Below are 20,362 nucleotides of genomic sequence, written 5' to 3'. Positions count from 1 at the left end.
ACCAGGATAAAAATTCTGTGTTGTTCTTCTTATTCCCTGCACTCATTTTATTTTACGTATATCAACTGTTTGATAAATTTTCTCAAAGAAAATTATTTTTACTAAAAGGACCAAATTAATTTTAATTGTGATCGAACACGCTTTCCACTCTCTTTCAAGTTTTTAATTCCGCTGTGCGACTCTATAACGGTACCGATTGTTCCAACATAATGTTCCACCAGGCGGGAGTGCCTAATGTTCCACCAGGCGGGAGTGCCTAATGTTCCATCAGGCGGTAGTGCCTAATGTTCCACCAGGCGGTAGTGCCTAATGTTCCACCAGGCGGGAGTGCCTAATGTTCCACCAGGCGGGAGTGCCTAATGTTCCACCAGGCGGTAGTGCCTAATGTTCCACCAGGCGGGAGTGCCTAATGTTCCACCAGGCGGGAGTGCCTAATGTTCCACCAGGCGGGAGTGCCTAATGTTCCACCAGGCGGTAGTGCCTAATGTTCCACAAGGCGGTAGTGCCAGGGCGAGAGTGCCCAAGTTTCATAAAGCCACCACGAGTACAAGACCCGCAATAGATCGGTAATCATTCTAGTCCGGATGAGTCGGGGTATAAAGTAACAAGTCTTGTGATGTCAATTTACCATGTTTGGATGACTTTTGCATGTTGTGAATGGGTGGAATTGTGGTTTAATGAGTATGCTTTAATTGTTCTTTTATACGAATCTAAGTATGATTATATGAATTACCTATGCTATATGTATAATATGCTTTTATATCTAGCTCACCCTTGCATTATTTTGTTATGTGCTGTTTGGGTATGGTTCTTTGGCGATGATCATCCACTTGGATGGGAGCAGATGTTGTCGCAGAGTTTCCCTCGAAGCAAGAGCTGGAGGTTGCTGATGTTGCGGAGTAGTCTTCCTAGAGTTTCCTGATTGAACACTTGTAGTGTTTAATCCTTTCAACTGTTCAAGTTTAAATTTTCAGTTTCTGTTATTGATGAATGACTGTAATTTCACATTTAATTACACGTCATACTCCGACTGTTCTCTATATTTTAGATGTTAACGTCTTTATTATATAATATTGGTTATTATATAATTGGGATGTTACAATCTACACGTTCATCATATTATTTAGTGCTAGTTCTTTTTTTCTTTTTACCATAAAATATGATATTTAAAAATTCATATATTTTCAACAACTAATTAATAAACATCGAAAATAATATATATATATATATATATATATATATATATATATATATATATATATATATATATATATATATATATATATATATATATATATATATATATATATATATATATATATATATATATATATATATATATACTCTTTGAGGAAGAAGTGGATAATAACAAATTGTGTCAACATATTATTTTTCATTTACAGTAGTTACATTTTTGAGCTATACTTTCTTTTTCGAATTTTGTTAAAATGAGTTAAAAATAAAGGTAATGTATGTTGTTGGAAATCAAAGTACGAGTCTAAGTCTTATATTAGATAAAAATGAGAAAGTAAAACACTATATAAAATTAAAATATCCATTAATTCATTGTCTTAAGATTTTTGGTAGAAGGTGGTATGGATCCCTTATATAATTGGACTTATATCTTATTGGTATTATGTTTTCAGTGAACTTTATACTCAGACCAAACGTATGTTATAATATAGAGTATAATAAAATAGTTATAAAAATATAAAATTTTATATTTTTTTTAAGAAGAGTGTAAAAAATAAGAAAAATAATATTACTTAAATATAAAAAATTTAGATGTGTGAAAAAATTATTTATAAAAAGTAAAGTGCCGTAATATTAGGTGTTATACACAACAGCAGAAGCAGAAGTGCAGAAGAACCAAACTGCCCCGAAGGAGAAAACGGTTTATGATTTGAATTTGATTTTGATTAATGTTTGATTGTATAAGATGTGAATGCTAAAGTTGATTTTTCTTCACGGATAATATGGACACAACCACGCCAGGCCCATCTGAAAGCGACCCCTTAAGCGACCCAAGCCACCAAACAGATCCTTCGTGGGGCCCACACAGCTCACAAGCTCTCCAACAAAGAAAAATCCCAAAACGACACTGCCAAATCGTAAAACGCAAAATCTAGAGGGAGAAGACGTAGCCAATGAAATTTGAGTATTTGATAGAGCCATTTCTGACCACTACTTCAGATACGTTTTCACACACACGTGTCGCACGCATGAGACCCACCTTCTAATTGTTAACCAATCGCCTACCCACGTGACGTCACGTGCAATCGACTCCATACCATACCATACCATTTCTCTCTACATCTTATTCTGTTTCTTCTACTTTCTCGAAACTCCGTTACTGCTTTGCTTTGGTGAAGGTCTGCGCTTCTTCTTCGATTTTTCTTACTTGTTGCATGTTTGTTTGTTCCTCTGTTGATCAGTGAAGTGTGAAGCGACGCCATTTCGTTCTCAACTTGGTTTGATGGAGTGCGTTTCTCTGTGATCTCAAGGGGAATCCGGCGATGATTGTGTTAATGCGGTGCCTGATGCTTGATTCTGGTTTCGCTTTTGCGGTTTTGTTTCCTCGAATTATATGAAATGTTTGATTGGAACGACGAAGAGGTGTGTACATTTTTTCAACATTTTACTTTTCTTTTGGAATTTTTTAGTTTAATTTTTTTGTTAGTATGTGATCCATTTTCTAGTGTAATTTTGTTGGTATTAGTAATCCTGCTTAGTTTCTTGTTGTTACATGCTTATGTCGTGCAAATATTGGGATGTCGTGGAGGCCTAACCCTTAGCTAGAGATAGGTAGAGAGAGACAAATATTGCTTAATTGTTTAGATGGCCATAGCGTTCCTTACACGAGTGGCTTGGGTGATGAAAATGTCGAGATATGGTCAAATGCATGAGACGGCCTATTAGCCCTCTTTAGGAAGAAGCCTTGGAAACTAAGTCACCATCATGACCATCTAATTTGAGATTGGATCTAGGGGAGTGGAAGATGGCATGGCACTAAAAGGCCACTGTCATTGTAATCAGGGAACTAAGGCACTTGGCATAGTCATGATAGCTGCTATTGTAAAAGTCTCACCCCAATCTCACTGATTATGATCCTTCGTAGACTGGGGGAAAAATGCTTTGACGAGTCCTGGTCTGGTGGAGTCCAAGCCAAGAGAAAGGACCAAATCATTCTCTAAACTGTTGAATGAAATTTTACTTCAGCAGCTGAGATTCACAGATCCGCCAGATTCTTCCCTCAAGTCCTGAACGACAGAATCCTGAGCAAAGGTCGGTGGCAGGTTGAAGAAGAATGAGAGGAGAAGTAAACATTAAGAGAAAGAGAGATTCTTTGGTTGTTGAACCTTGGAGCCACCGTGCATTGCCAACAGTTGGTAGAAAGTTGTGAAGAGAAAATTGATGAACAATTTATTTTCTCAGGAAAGGGAATTTTGAGCATAAAGAATGAAAAGAGAAGGGTAGAGAATAGAGATCTCAGTTAGCAGGATGCGGTGGGTGAGTAGGTGGAATAGTGATGGAAGTTTCAAGTATCGTCAAAGGTAGTATGAGGTCTGGGAGTGCATCAAGAACTGTGTGATGCACAAGTAGTGAGTGGTTCCTAAGTCAACAGTAAATAAATAATAATTGTGCTTTGGCTGGTTGAACCCATTGGCGTGTAAGATGGATGATTTTTCACAAAAGCTATGATGACTTGTTCAACATGTGAACAAGATTTTTATTGTAAGTGGAATATCCTAATGGTAAATGCCTGTAGAAATAATTCTCCATTCAAGAAAGCATGGTTGGCCTCTAGCCCTAAAAGGTGCCACTGTTTGGCCACTCCAACCGCTAACAAAACTTGAACAGAAGTGAGATTTGCAACAGGTGAAAATGTGTCTGAAATCAATTCCAGCTTGTTGTGTGTATCTGTCCACCACCAAACAGGACTTGTATTGATCATTGTTACCGTCTGGTTTATATTTCAGCTTATATATCCAATGACATCCAATTCAATTTTTGTTGGGATGAAGTGGTGCTATGGACCAAGTTTACACTCTAAATCCTGTAATTACTCCTTCATAGCTCTTTTCCATTCTGGATATATTACTGCCTGGTGGCAATAGGTGAATTAATAGGTAGTGGAAATTTGGCAGTTTCTGTTAATTGGGGAAAGTTTAGCATAGACAAGGCAGTTTTGGTTAGGATAAGAGATGTTGTTTGAATGGGTAAGATAGGAATAATCTTTTGGGCAGGCTGGGGTTTTGGTTGGTCAAATTGAAGCTGGATTTTAAGTATGCTGTGCAGGCGAGTAATTATAGGATCAGATCTCAGGCCACAACAAAATTCAGTGGTTAAACCAAATCACCTTCACTTATTGAATGATGCTATTCTGTACTTCAATCTAAAGTTCCTATCTCTTTTGGGGGAGAATGTGTCTCTACAGCTGCTTGTATCATTGATTGACTTCCTTCTCTAGTCTTTAAACAACAGTTACTCTTTGAGATTTTGTATCACAAATTATTTTAGTGTGGGTCGATGAGAGCTTTTGATTTCCTGTGCTATGGAGCCACCTTAAAATTACAGTGAGATAAGTTCACTCCTCAGGCATCACCTGTAGTCTTGATTTTCTATCCCCTTCTTTACAAGGCTTTATAAGCTGTAATACCATATCAGAACAGTAGCTCAATGGAGGATGAAGAGAACAATTGAATCAAACAGTCAAAACCAAACAAAAAATGCATTCTCTCACCTATATATATTTATGTGTGTGTGTGTGTGTCTATATCTATATGTAGATATATACATATATATATATATGTATATATATATATATATATATATACATATATATATATATATATATATGTATATGTATATATAATACCATATCAGAACAGTAGCTCAATGGAGGATGAAGAGAACAGTTCTAGAGAGAAAGAGAGAAGTAATGAGCAGTTATGGGTGGTTACAAAATAGTGTAACCTCCAAAAATTACAAAATAAAGAGAAATAAAAAACAGAAAAAGTGATAAAACTATATTACAATATAAGAAAAACAAACAACAAACATATGACATTAATAAATACAACCAAGGTATGTAGATAGGCCTGTCAAAATGTTTAGGTATTATATAGGTCATCATTATGTTGATTCACATGTTACATGTGGCTAGAAAGTGGAAATGATGGATGGTGAATAAATGACTCTACACAATTGGGTATGAATCTTCTCCTTGTGTGGGCAATTAGCTATGGGTACAAAACTAGTGATACTAATAAGGTGAGATTTGTACCCTGGACCACTACCACTAATCCATAATATGATGTTAGCCCAAGTAGACTAGTTTGAACCATCCAATTTCTCAATGGAGGGACAGAAGATTTTGAGAAATAGTAGTGTCTACCATAGATGAGGTAGAAGAGCCAGCGGAGGCCAACCCAAGAAAAGAAGTCTGAACCAAAAACGACAATCATTGTACTTGATACATGTGACACAATCAAACCAATTAGAAGGAGGCAAAACTTAAAGCTTTGTACACTATCTCATTGGCATGAGTAGCTAAAAGTTATAACAGGGGAGTAGTGAACTGATCTGACGATCACTCCAATATCCATTAATCACAACCATATTACAATTTTCGACTTGATAATACCAAATTAGTTGGGTGTTTCACTGAAATACACAATTAAATTGGGGATATCCTTCATTGGTTGAAATGTTGAGTGTAGTTGGTAGTAAAGTTTTTGTAAATTTTATGTCTTTTTCACTTGCTTTGCACATTACTATTCTTCCTGGTGTCTATTTATGTTACTACTGTCAACATCTAGAGTGTACTTCGTTAATGGTATTTTCAAACTAATCATTAATGATGGACTGTTTTCAGCTAGCTAACATAATATGGGGTGAAGGAGGTGAGAGTGATGATCATATTGTGCCTTATCCAGAGATAAATAAAGATGTTAGCAACAAGAAAGAATTCAATCAGGAAGCTTCTACAACTAAGCTCACGGAGTTGAAGAGACCAGAGGCTAAAAGTGATTTTTATGAAAGAAAGCTTGGAAGCAGTTCCAACCTCGATAATAGTGTAGAATTACCTGTCTCAGGATATGGAACAGATGCCTGGCCTGACTTGTCTTTGTCCAGTTCAGCTAAAATTGATCAGGGAACCCTTGGTACTGAAGTATCTAAAAATTTCAGAGAACTTGGCAAATTCAGTTCAAGAATTGGTAAAATTGCTATTTACTGGAATTCTGACCAGAAACCTGTGAATTCATTTTTGTGTTTATGTAGGCCCCTATCTGTTGATGTTTTTTCTTCTTGTCTCACAAAATAATAAACATGCAAGATATGTAGTTATACTTGGCCATTTCTAATTGTACTAAGGCTTGACAGGAGAATCTAAACAGCATGAAAAGGATGCTGAAATTTTCCGAAGTGCTAATGAAGGTAAAGAGCAAGGTGATTTTGTTGATTATGAATGGGCCAACATAGGAAGTTTTGATGACCTTGATCGAATTTTTAGGTAAAGTAAATTATCTATTTTGCATTATATAATACATGTGTCTTATAGCACTTTGCCACAAGTGTATTTAATATCATTTCATTCTTTTTACTTAATTACTGAAGCCTAAAATGGTCTAAACTTTTCTCTCACCTGTCATCCTATTTATGAGAACTGTGGTAGTATTCATCACTTTTCATTACTGCTCTCACTTTGCCAATCATAGTTTTAGCTCCTTCTATCAAACATGAATGGAAAATTTTGAAGGTTCAGCAATAAAGTAATATCATTAAAAGTGAAAAAAAGGGATTACACTATTTGTTTTTTTTATAACAATTTTACACTTCAAACTAGGATGACTTCATTTTGCCAAAGTTTCAATTTAGAAATCTAGTCACTTGATAGTTTTACACCTCCATGGTTTTCGTCATATGGTGCACGAGATGTCGGAAAGAAGTTTCAGAGTTCTGATTAACAGTAAATATTTTTAGACATACATCTATTCTTACAGTTATTAGTCATTTATTTGACAGTGGCATCTATCTGACTGGGTATTCTCACAATTGATGATTTTTCAGCAATGATGACCCTATATTCGGTCATGTAAGTCTTGATAATTCTAATGACCTTTGGTCCTCCAAAGATGTGACCAACAATCCAGCACCTTTACCATTGGATACACCAAGTTCGTCTGGTGCTTTGAGGAACGGAACTGATCCTTTGGAAATCAAAGAAGAGTATGTTCAATGTAATGGTGGCAAATCGTTGGACCTCAGCTATGAGAAGATTGGGATTCCTGCATCCCAAGTTTTACAAAATTCATGCACAATCACAGGTAATGCGGGAAATGATGGAGTTAGAAGCAAGCCTACTGAAAAGGAACGGCAGGTATGCCAATTTTCACAATGATCTAATATTTTCATTATTTATCCTTTTGCAAAGTGGAGTAGTAAATGAATAATTGTTTCCCTTTTCTCTTTTAGACAATATGTTCAATAGCTGTTTATTGTGATATATGTTGGTGTTTGAGGAAAATGGCAAAACTTGGACCCTTGGGACAATTTATGAAAGAAATCGTAGCTGTAGTTTACAGGGAAACCTTTGCAGGGAGCAAGTCCTTTATGTTGGATGCATTTGCAACGGACAATCTTGTTTTTCTTTTACACAAATGAATATGCTACTAAGGGGAAGCTTCTTTATCAATAGGTTCCTCCATTTGTTTGCCTATGGCAACTCATGGTTAAACTATGTAAATCTGATTATCGTTTTGCTATAAAACCAAGGTACATCATATACAACAGACGGGTTGTTGTGAAGCTAAAGAGTAGGAGTTAACAACAGAAAAGAATCCCTGAACATTAACTAAACTAGATCTTATAAAAAGGAACCAATATTCTCTATCAATAATTAACCACTCTTTATTATTGGTATTAAACCAAATCAAACAATCCCCCTCAATCTGATCAATAGAGGTCAATCATTCCCAGCCTGCAAATATTTGAATCAAATTCTAACTTTAGTAATGACTTTGTAAACATCTTAGCTTCATGTCACTTGGTTGGCACATAGTGTTGGTTGAAAATTCTTATAGGTCTTGGGTTTGTCTTATTAGAGCCTATCCTAGCGAGATTTGTGTGTGTTGGGCATATCATATCATTCGTTATTGAATTGCTACCGGACCATCAATGTCTAGTCCCATACAAGAGATTTGTGTTGAAAGTACCACATCGACTAGAGATAAGGCCAATTTAAAGTATATATACGGGTGCAAACCTCACCTTACAAGTCGGTTTTATATGGTTGAGTTAGGCTTAAAGTCCAAAAGAGAAACATTACCACGTCCAGTTATTGGGGTACGAGTCCCATTGGAAACAATAGTGTGGTTACCGAAAAGAGACACATTGGTTAAAAGAGATGAATGAGGGGTTATACGATTTGTCGCACCAGAGTCTAGAACCTAAGAGTCCATACATATAACTTTAGAAACTTTGAAAGAGGAAATGAATTTCTTCCTAGTCATGGCTGGAGAGGAAGTACCAATAGTGGACCATATGAAAAGCATGAATTTGGTGTGCTTCTCATTAGGCTTGGAGATCCATGTTGAAAGGACTAGTGAAAAAATGGTCACGGAGGATGTTACCACTATCGTACCCTTGGAGATCGCACATAAACTAGTGGTAAGGCATATTTATTGTATATAAGTGGGTGAAAACTTCATCTTACACGCTAGTTTTATAGGGTTGAGTTATGCTTAAAGTCCATTTCTTAAGATAGTATAAGAGTCATTCAAAGCCTATCCTAGCGTGATTTGTTGTTCATTGGTCTTATTGTGCCATCTGCTATCAAGTTGCTATCGGGCCACTCATTAATATTTAGTCTCATGCTCGAAGTGTATATGCCTTGGCCTGAGATGTGTGTGTTGAAGATCCCACATCGACTCGAGATAAAGTAAATTTACAATATATAAGGGTGTGCAAACCTCACCATACAATACAGTTTTATAGGGTCTAGTTAAGCTTAAAATTCACTTCTTAAGAGATACCATGTTAAGAAGAGAGAAGCCATGAAAGAATGTCATGAATTTCGTGTGTTGTCTACACAAGTCTTCTTTTTTATTTAAGAAGAGATACAATAATGAGAAACAATCAATATCTGGGAAATATTTGTTTAGATATTTCCCTACCAAATCGTATGATATCTCCGGATTTAATGTAATCAAATTGTATCTCTAACAATAATAATATTTTCTTTGAATTTCATTCTCATATATGTTTTGCTAAATCTCAGGTTACAATAGTGAAATTTTTCTTCAAGGCAAGACTGGGGCAGATTCTCAAGATACCAAACACAAATTGTTAGATAATGAGTAAAAGAGAAAAATTAATTGTAATTACACTAAAGTTTACAAGATGGATGTAATTTATCAATTTAAGTAATATATTTTGTTACTAACTTTGACCACAAATATTACCTTCAACAACTGTCAATATTGGTAATAAAATATTTATTATGTAAATAGCATAATTTGTTTTCAAAATGATATTAGTTAGAGAAGTAAAAGATAATTACATCAAGTCAGTATAACAAGTTGGGCTTGATTAGCATCTCTGATCCAACTTAAAAGGAGTGTGTTGATAATCATGTATTTTGTTCTTGTTTTCTTTTTTGCTCAGCAATGTTGATAATCATGTGTAATTTGTGTTAATAAGGTATGTCCTTTACCGGAGGTACTAGAGTAGTGATAGTGACCATGTTGGTGTTGGAATGGATAGTGATAGTGACCATGTTGCTGTTGCAATGGATAACTGCTAGTTGTAAGTGAAAAGGAATGATACATGGGCAAATGACGCGTATTTCATTTATATTATTGATTTCATCCCTAAGTGCACCGTACCAACATTCCTTGTTTGATATCTCTAGTCCTGTCACTTGTGAACTACTTTGGTTGTTTGGTTTCTATACCTTCTCATTTTGAAAGTTTAAAGTTAAGCTCCAACCATTTTGGCAATATATGGTTTTGTTATCTCCAAAAACAACTTACACTATTTAGGAGTTTATATAGTAGGGGATATTTGTCTTGGTTTCTAGGTTGAGGAAATTTGAAATATGCAACTTCTTTAGAAAGCACTGGTTCCCTGATGGATATCTTTTTTGTTTAAACATTTTTGTGTTTAGAATTGCGCTTATATTGTGTCCTTTGAATGTATTTTTATTCTGATTAGATGTGTATGTCTATCATACATGGCTGAATCTCCTTGGCATAATTATGCGTTACAGCTCTAGCAGAAGATTTATACCTGTTTCCTTCTCAAGGTCAAGTAAGTACCTGATCTCTTTCATTTCATATATATGCAGGTTTTTAGGCAAAAGAATCTTTTGAAAACTCGGAAAAAATCACAGGTAAAACAAGAGGAGAATAACTTGCAAGATTTTTATGGTAATTGGTCTCCTTCAGTAGCACTGGCAAGACAATTTGAGAATGAATTATCACCATCTGTCATACAATCTTCTCCCTCTCCAATTCTTGGTCAACAAAAGCAGATCCAAGGAGCTGAAACCTTATTTCAGAATATTGTAAATCCATACGTGGCGTCTTCTGTGTATGAGAACCTTACTGGTACATATCCTGCTATGCCAATGCTGTCGCAGACTTCGTCAGGTGATCTTAGGCAGCAGCCTGTGCTTTCTGGGTACGAAGTGTCTCCTGGTATAATGAATCCTGTGAAAAATTCTGTGGACTCATTCAAACCTCAAATCATGACTCCTCAGGAGAAAATTGAAAAATTGAGGAGGCGGCAGCAAATGCAGGCACTGATTGCTATTCAGAAACAACGGCAACAATTGGGCCATCAAGTCCCTAGTAATAGCAAATCAAGCACCCAGAAATGCCCTCCAGAAATCCCAAGTCATCTCAGTGACGGGACTGATGAAGATCTAAGAATTCCTCCTGCTCCAGATCCACCTATTGAACAAGATGATTCTAATACAATGTCAGTAGCAGTTGGAAATGATTTTGTTGAAGACACCATATTTTACCAACTTCAGGATATTATATCAAAGGTATGGTTGAATTGATACTAGCTAATATTATATAATATATTGAATTGTTTCCTTGTATACTAATCTTGACATGGCTACAATGCCGAGGCAAACTTTTTCTACAGTTGGATATCAAAATAAGACTCTGCATCAGAGACAGTTTGATCCGGTTGGCACAAAGTGCAACTCAAAGGCATTATGCTAGTGATACTAACAGTACAAACAAAAGTAGCAGAGACGAACTTGAAGTTGTGGCAAGAGAAGAAAGCAACAGACAAAATAGGTAGAAAAATTACCAAATGCACTACAACTTTAAAGGCCATTACTTTCTGCTTTTACAAAGAGCACTTATTATGAATTCAGTATGATTCCATCATGATTAACATCAAAAGCAGAATAGGAGGAAAATGCCATAGGTTTATGTGAAAATTTCTGGTGCTACTGAGTTCTGTGTTTTTCCTTTTACCTCACTAATGGACAAATGGACAAATTTAAACAGAAAATGTTGGGAGTACATTATGAGTAAATTATCTGGTGCTTGAGTTTCTTGCTGTTATATTCTTGGAAGTTCAAATCTTCCTCTGTTTGGGGTACTTATTCATGCGTAGGGGTTGTTTCACTCTTATAGGGCACTCAGTAGCTACAGAAAGATCCAAGAGGAGGTTCTTGAATGATTTTATTATGAACACAACTGTTTTGCCAATGTGGCAAGAATACAACCAAGATGTCTCAGAACACACAGGTCTTCCTAGAGGACCTTAACTCTCCCAAACCTTTTTCCTCCTAAACTCCAAAAACTGACTAACAGCCTAAACACAGACTATATATAATAGTCTGTTTTACAAGGTTACAACTGTGGAGGTTATAACTGCCTCCTTTATTTATTTCTCCTAGTATAGACTTTACCCCTGAACCTATCACACTCGTGTCTAGGAAGTGTGGCACTTTTACTCATACATAGTAGCTAAATAGGTTACACCAAGTAAACATCAATTCATGGAGTAGGGCTTCAGTTTATAGTTTACCTTATTTGATATTTCAGTATTATCTCCAAACTGCAGTATAACTATAAACATGTTTATCTTGTAAAAAAACAACAATGAATTTAGAACCGTCATTGTTTTTACTGTTTCAACCATGATCTCAAATAGGTTGATTTCACTTTAAAGATGCTATGTATCATCAGCTTGATTTATCTCTAAAGTTGCTATGTTGCTAACTATCTTTAGTGTATGAATTTACTGTATCAACCATGATCTCAAGTAGGTTGATTGCACAAGTTGCTATGTATCATCAGCTTGATTTAACTCTAAAGTTGCTATGTTGCTAACTATTTTTACTGTACGAACCATGTTGGTATTACAGATATGCCAGGATGCCAGATGTTGAAACAGAAACGAATCCCATTGATAGAACCATAGCCCATTTACTTTTTCATAGTCCTGTGGAGCTAACCCAGAACTATTCTGACAAGCTTGAGTCACCTGTTTCTACTAAGGTGCAATGTGAAAGCAAAGCAGCTAACCTGGTGAACTTTCCCATGAGTTGCTTACCAGACGATGACTCGAAAAACAATCAACAACTTTCTCACCTTGGGCTGAAGAATTCCTGGTTTGATACCCAGTCTATGGATCAAATTAGAAACAGTCCCTGCCTAGACACTTCTGAGAATGCATCCAACACGCAGGAACTTGAAGCCTCTCAATGAAGAAGAAAGAGGGCTCTCCAGATATTTGAAGGTAAACCCTTCCTTATTTCTTTCAATTATATATGTATTTACTGGTAATTCAAATGTTTTATTTTATTGTCAGCCACTCAGATCATAAGCAAGCACAGTTATCGCTGTAGAATCCTGGGAACCAGTTTCATGGTTGTCATATTATTATCGTTTCTTCTGTTTCAAAACATGACGGAGTGTGTATATCAGTATCTGACCATACTTAAGGTCGCGAGTGCTATGTTGTATCGTTCATAACTGCAACAAAAATGCCTCGCTGTCAAATTTGAGTCTTTGACTGACTGACTTAGACCAGGTTTTAAAGTTTATGTCGTATTTCTTTAAGTTCTGTCACTATTTGAGCTTGAGCCATAAACTTAATATTTTTAATGTGAATTTAACTTTTTCACCATTTATGTCAAAATACTAAGAGAGATATATCAAGCCATAATATTTCTGTTCATTTTAATTGAATTTTCAGGTTGACTGGCATTCTTATATGGGATAGTCTACTCGGTTAGTCTCCCAAATTCCCATTGATTGTATTTCATGTCGATGCTTATATTTTGCCATGCTTTTTGAAGGCAAAGTAGATTGTTAGTGGCATTTTGATAGTGCACTCAATACCTGCTGTAAACTATTTTCGTCCTTGCCTGCAGCTTGAGTGCATGATATAAGCTAAAAAAATCATCTATTTAATTCTCAGATTTTTTAAAAGTTGTTACCGCTTTCTATGTTGTCTGACTTGAAGAGTGTTCAGGTTCTTAATATGAAAGAAATAGATTATGGGGATATAATGGCGATGAGGACACATGGTTAGGATTGAGCAACCAAGCTATAACCTTCCACTCAGGGTTGCTTCGGCATGTTTCTTTTTATTTAAAACTCTTATTCTTTTTTCTATATAAAATACGGAAAAAGATTAATAATATATAGGTGGGATGAGATATATCAAGGTGGGGATTTCTTCCTGCACCTCCCCTTTTTCCCTTCCTGCACCCCAAAAAAACTCTTAATCCCAAAATAACGCTCATCCCAATCTTCCTCGCCCCTTCACCCCTCACCCACATTTTGCAAGTGAATATTGCACAGGAGCTTTTACAAGTGAATATTGCACAGGAGCTTTACTCCTTGCACCTCTCCCACTTTTTTCTTGCATCCCCACATTCTAAAAATACCCTTCTTCAACATATTTCGAAATGTTGGGTGGTGAAGGAAATAACACTCTGATGCAAGACTCAATTTGGAAAGTTAGTTATGCACAGGAAAACCCTTTAAATTTAGGCATGGTTCCCATGTGGAAGAAGTTAACTAAGAGTGTTATCTTTTACAAAATTCACAACGAAGTTTATAGTCAAAGAAGGGAGGTCTAAAAGATATAGAGGACAAAAGGTAGTTAGGGATTTTTTGTGTGCAAAAAGTAAAAATTTATAAATTACAAATTATAAAATTATGAAGTCATTGTAAAATTATAAAATATGAAATTATCAAGTTATAAAGTTATAACTTTATAAAGTTATAAAATTATAAGATTATAAAATTATAAATAGAAAAAAATAAGTAAATAGGAAAAATCTAACAATAAACACTCAATTGAAAAAGTTTAAAAATTTGGAGAATTCAGTGTAACACAAATTTAATAATTACTCAATTGAAAGTTTTCAGACTTTTTACAAAACTTAAAACTTAATTAAATCTTTTCTAAATCTATTAAAAAATCATCTTAATTAAACTTATTAAGACAGAAAAGTCAAAATCAAAAAGGTCTAAATGAAATAACTATGTATAAAAATTAAAATTAATATTATTTGCCATGTAAGAAAATAGACTAAATGATTTAAGAATAGTTTCTTTTAATTATTACACTTCCAATAAGTTTTAAGTATATAATTTATACTCAATTTATAACAAAACTTATGTTACTTAAATAATGTTTAGAAAATATATCAATATTACTCCAATTGTATCTATCTAAATTAAAGTAATACATAATTCTTAAAATGTATACAACCTATAGGATTACCTCTTGTTACTTTTTCTTTTTTAAATTACATAAGCAGAAGGTAATGCATGTGTATAACTCTCGGCTTTTTCTTATTAAAGAATCCATATCCTTCAATGTTTTAATTTTTTTACCAAAATTTCATTATTACGATAATTATGAAATTAAAAATTAATATCAAAGTTAAAATAAATTATAAAAATAAGTATATACACAAAGCAAGTTATATTTTATTCATTAATACTTAAAAGGTTATGCTTATACAAGGACAGTTTAATTTTTCATCACGGTAATTATTAGTTATTGCGAGTAGTTATTTAAAAATCAACTAAATTAGTTACAATTATATAAACAATAAAACGTAAAAAAATGTAGTTTAGAGCAGGCCTATATCAGGGTGCTTGATATAAAAATCAAGTTCTTTTTTAAAGTTTGAAGTTCAAATTTTTTATTACGGCTTTCTATTTCATAAAAAAAATACAAAAATGTAACATATTTGTAATACAAATATCACATCAGTTTAATTTGGTATATAATACGATAAATATTATAAAATATCAAATTATCTTCGTTTTTTAAAAGAAATCATGTTAGCGCATCTCATCGAATATAAAAGTTCCTTTTATCATATGTTCCCTGATAAGACCTATGTATCCTTTTAAATTGGTCACAATAAAGAAGGGTTATAGGTATGCTTTATATTTTAATGAAAAATCAAGATAGAAGTTGTTTTTTACTTAGAATAATTAGAATATGAACTTTTGTTGATTTAATTCCTTTCAAAATCCAACAGCTTCTTGATAGAATTTGAAATGTATTATTTTGAATTCTATTTTTCAAAACCCTGAAAAGCACTAAAAATTTGTGTAAGAAATTTTTTTAATGAAAATAATTAAAATAAAGGAACTTGAGACGTAAATAACATCGAAAAGTAACATGTGGTGACCAAAAAATTTGACCTAATTAAGAAAACATAGAAGAACATATTTTTAGTAGCCTAGATTAAAAAAAAATCATTAACCTACCTTAAATTTCACATTAACTAATCTAACATGTGATTATAATATAATTCTACTATATTTCTAAGTACATTTAAAAATGTTCTACTAATAGCCTCCTCTTGCAATGGCTCCACCATAATAAACTTTTTGCCATCATTGCTTACAGTTTTTAAAGAGATATAACATATAATTATTTTTTGTTACCTTAAGCATCATATGAAACAGATGTACTATGCAACACAACGGTAAGTCACGTGAGAATCAACCACTGGACCACTATGAGTGATTCTGACAACTTGTCCTTTCTCCAGCCCATAATAGCGAGCTATACCATCAGTTTTTAACATGCAAGGAAGCTGAAAAAGACATTCTCATTTATGCCACTACCAATTCAAAAATAGTAACTATTTTGCATAAAATTCCAAAATACAATTAATAGTGTTTATTACTCAACTCTTAAATCATGTAACAAGTTAACCTAAAATAGTTAAATTACTAGTTAAAGTACATTAGCAGAGTTATAAGAATTCACTCAAATAGAAAATGCAGACATATCTAATACATAATTCTAAAACAAAGGAATATGATGCTTTAATTCGTTTTTCAGCTAAAACATATCTAATTCATAATGTATATTGTTAAAGGTAGTTTCCAAATATGCAAATTTTCTCATAATTTCTTATGAATAGAACAGTTTAGAAACATATATTTTACCTGCTTCTCTTCCAAGCTATGCTTGGTGAGCAGTGCTTTCTTCTCTTCATCAGTCAGTATCTCATACTTTGGTTGTAAAACATGCTTTGTAATGTTGATCAGCAAATCTTCAATCTAAGAAAGAAAAAAATAAAAGTATATATATCAAATACCCTCATGCATCAAAAATTATATATATTCTAAACAAGGACAAGATTATATATGAATTTAATTATTGTTCTCGAAAAAAAAATGCATCATTGAACTACATATAAACACATATTTTTACAAAAACGAGGAACGTCTCTGATTTTAAAATATTTTATGGGTTTAATTGTTTTTCTCTCCTTCTGCTATAATGATTTTTCCATTTTTGTTAATGTTTTCGATTTGTTTCAAATTTTTTAAAAAAATAAACCAATGTGAGAACCTATGTCAAATCATGGTAATTTATGTCAAACAATTAAATCAGCAAGACAAAATTAAAAAAAAAATCATTATAATAATTAAAAAACATTAAGCTTACTTTATATTATACATTAAAAATTTAAATAATAAATAATTAAATTATGTTCTCTTTGTGAGAGAAGCAATAGTCGGTTCGATTTCAAAGTCATTCTATATATATATATATATATATATATATATATATATATATATATATATATATATATATATATATATATATATATATATTAAATTAAAATCCTACACATATTATACAATTATTCAAAAGATTCTCCACTTAATTTCCATACACAAAAAATTATCAATCATTAAAGTAAATTTTATAGAATGAAAATGATTTGTTACCCTGATAATCTCAACTTTGTATGGCAAGTTCATCAATTTTTTCTGTGCGAAGGAAGTGATTTTGCTCTGCACAATGATTATGAGCGATTTCAAGTTTCCGCTGTCGACAATCCGGCTGCATATTTCCATGACGGTTCCCACTTTTATAGCATCGGTTCCGGCAAACGCGACCTGGACCTGCAGGCCAAAACGATGAGGAAAAATACAGAGAAGGGAAGATAAAAGGGCGAGGAGAGAAGTGAGAAACATGCGTACAGTGTTGGAGGGATTGGAGAGATGCGAAACGCAGAAACCGAGGTCTTCATGGTTTGGTTGTTGACCGAAGCGGGAACGGAAGTCGCTCAGCGAGGAGATGAGGTTTGCGTGCTGAACGACGTCGTAGCCTCTGTCTGCGAGCATTTCCAACACCGTTCGACGGCTCAGGAAGTAGCGACTGCTCTCAACGCTCCCGTTGTCTATCAAACTTGCGATGCAATCCATTGTCGCTGCAAAATGTAGATGCAAATGCAAATACAAATACAAATGAAATTATCTGTCGTTTCACTTTTCTGTTATGGGAGAGTGAGGTATATATATTAGTGGGAGGAGGGTAGACTAACAGGCACATGCCAATAGTGTGTGTGACCTTTGCCTTTATCCTAATTATTTAGGAAAACTATACATAAATATTTAGAAAATTCGTATATAAATAAGTATTCGGATAAATATATATTAAAATTAAATAAATCAATATTTAGAAATACATATATTTTAAAGAAATTTAAATCATCAAATTTTTTAAAGAAAAATTTGTATATAAAAAACGAAATTTTGTAAGAAAGTAATGTAATGTCTGTAACAACTCTTTAAAAGTGGAATTCCTCGATTACCAGGGTTCCTACAAATTTAAGTAATAAATAGCATGTATGAGCACATATATATTAAGTGCAATTACATAGTATAGGAGTTTTTGAAATAAAATAAAGTAGTTTTTGAAACAAATCAGTAGTACACTACGGTTCATATGATACAGAAAACATCACAAACTTCCACTATAATTCTTCATATGTGATGTTCCACTAGAACATCATAGTCTGCTTTGTTTCCGTTGCCTTGTCCGTCTTTTTCTTTTACGTTTTCAAGATGACTTCTTCAAATGGAACATCCAACGTGACGTCTCATTCCCAGCAGTTCTTACCCAGGATTGATCCTTGTCTCACCATCCTTGACCTAGACAAATTACAATTTTTTTGGAGTAGAAATATGGAGAGAGCTTTTCTATTAAAAAACAATCTAAAGTTTCTTGATGGTAGCGTTAAGATTTCTTTTTTAAATGTTAAGGATCACAGTTAAAACGTTTATTTATTTCATCAAATAATGTTCACTCAATAAAATTTATTTTAAATACATATAAAATAAAAGAAAACGTATTCCAAAAACTTTTTTGTTATTGTGTATTTGAATTACCACTTACAACATTATCTACTTACCTATAATACGAGTTTTACAATCATCATTAACTTAAAAAAATATAATAATTAATCTTTCTTTAATTCATATAATAGTAAAAAATTAAATGAAAATGATTGTTATATCATTTAACAATAATAAATCCAAATGTAAACACAATTCAAGAAGTTCAATAATCAACGTACCCTCACATGTAACTTATCATCCAAAATCACCTCATTTGAGTTAAAACCACTATCTCTTCCTACTCCCTAGGAATCTCCAAATATAGCCTACTTCCTTTACTCTACCGAGTACAAAGGTATGACTTTTCCTAGAGAATTTCTCCGACAAAGTTCACCTTTGGTACAACTACATCGAGTCCACCACTCCTCGCTACTCTCCCTGAGATCACAACTGGAGTTTTCAGGGTTAACCCCTAGAGCCTTCTCACCTCTAGTTGAGAAGCACTGCTCATTGTTTCTCTCTTAAAGACCACAACTAGAGTCCTCAAGGTTAGCTCCCAAAACCCCATCACCTTTAGCAAAGATGCATCACTCCTTGCTGCTCTCCCAAAGACCAAAGTTAGAGTCCTCAAATTTAGCTCCTAGAGCTTCCTTAAGGTCAGTTCCCAGAGACCCCTCACCTTCGAGGCACACGCTTCTCATTTACACCATCACATCACATATGCAAGTATTAGGTTCATAATTCACATTCCATTTCTTATTATCAAACAACCACATAACTTAAACTCACATCATTACTACATGTAGTATACAATTAAGGCAACGCCCAACAATCCTATACATTAATAAGTCATATAATCTCGCAATTGTCACCCAATTTAATTTTTAGCCCAACTAAATCACTCATTATTCACTCAATTAGCTCTAACCACCAATCCTCATTCAATTTACATTATTTAAAATTTAAAAGTTTATATAAATATAATCATATCCACGAAAACTTTAATAAAAACCCAAATCTACATTTTATTTTTCTTTAATTTTTTTTCCAACACAATATAACCCAATAAACCCAAACGTCTAGATATCATCATAAAATATTAATCGTCAAACTAAATTTTTTTAACACAAATAAAATAATCAAAAGCCTTATTATTTATACCCAAAAATATATATTATACTATTATTTAATCCTTAAATACGTATATAATAGAAAAATAAAATCGCAATTTTCAAACTTGTTAACTTTAGAATAATTCACATGTGATATATTATTGGGTTAAATATTTTTTTAGTCCCTAATTTATGAAACAAATTTATTTTTAGTCTCTCTTTCAAAGTAAGATACATTTTAGTCATCCTCCTTTAGGAAACCTTAATTTTTCGTCTTTCAAAAACTAACGACGTTAAAAAGAAGCTGAGCTGGCTAACAGTAAAGTGTCACATCATTTTTTTTTGACACTAAGTTAATCTGTCCCCCATCGTTCGGTCACCATCATCATTCAGTCACCATCACCATTCAATTACCATCATTATTCAGTCGTCATAACCGTTCGGCCATTACCAATACCGTTTAGTCACCATCACCATTCAGTTATCATAATTGTTCGGCCATTAACAATACCGTTCAGTCATTACGGTGAGGGACAAATTGACTTTGTAAAAAAAAATGACATGTCGCTTCACCGTTAGCCAGCTTAGCTTTTT

At 33.5% G+C, this 20,362-nt stretch overlaps 2 protein-coding genes across 4 annotated transcripts; one reads left to right on the top strand and one right to left on the bottom strand.

Annotated features, from left to right (window-relative positions):
• The first annotated feature begins 2,287 nt into the window (after window positions 1–2,287).
• On the top strand, window positions 2,288–13,476 carry LOC108334100 (protein LNK2). Of its 3 annotated transcripts, none has more exons than XM_052870618.1 (8): window positions 2,288–2,616; window positions 5,879–6,221; window positions 6,388–6,517; window positions 7,075–7,384; window positions 10,352–11,056; window positions 11,161–11,318; window positions 12,401–12,774; window positions 12,855–13,221. In XM_052870618.1, exons 1-7 carry the CDS (start codon window positions 2,593–2,595, stop codon window positions 12,741–12,743), a joined length of 2,013 nt encoding a protein of 670 aa, XP_052726578.1. In that variant the 5' UTR covers window positions 2,288–2,592; the 3' UTR covers window positions 12,744–12,774; window positions 12,855–13,221. The 3 variants fall into 3 exon arrangements, with proteins under 3 accessions (XP_052726578.1, XP_017425233.1, XP_017425232.1); XM_017569744.2 differs by lacking the exon at window positions 12,855–13,221 and adding an exon at window positions 13,234–13,476 and having other exon boundaries at window positions 2,289–2,616; XM_017569743.2 differs by having other exon boundaries at window positions 2,290–2,616; window positions 12,847–13,221.
• A 2,316-nt stretch (window positions 13,477–15,792) lies between these two features.
• Window positions 15,793–17,828, bottom strand: LOC108334101 (DNA-directed RNA polymerase V subunit 5C). The gene is made up of 4 exons (XM_017569745.2): window positions 17,517–17,828; window positions 17,262–17,438; window positions 16,470–16,583; window positions 15,793–16,111 (listed from the first exon to the last, which is right to left on the bottom strand). Exons 1-4 carry the CDS (start codon window positions 17,739–17,741, stop codon window positions 15,986–15,988), a joined length of 642 nt encoding a protein of 213 aa, XP_017425234.1. The 5' UTR covers window positions 17,742–17,828; the 3' UTR covers window positions 15,793–15,985.
• Between the last annotated feature and the right edge of the window lie 2,534 nt (window positions 17,829–20,362).

This window comes from Vigna angularis, chromosome 11 (genome assembly GCF_016808095.1).
Source record: "Vigna angularis cultivar LongXiaoDou No.4 chromosome 11, ASM1680809v1, whole genome shotgun sequence".
NCBI lineage: Eukaryota > Viridiplantae > Streptophyta > Magnoliopsida > Fabales > Fabaceae > Vigna > Vigna angularis.
This window is presented reverse-complemented; position numbering and strand designations above follow the sequence as displayed.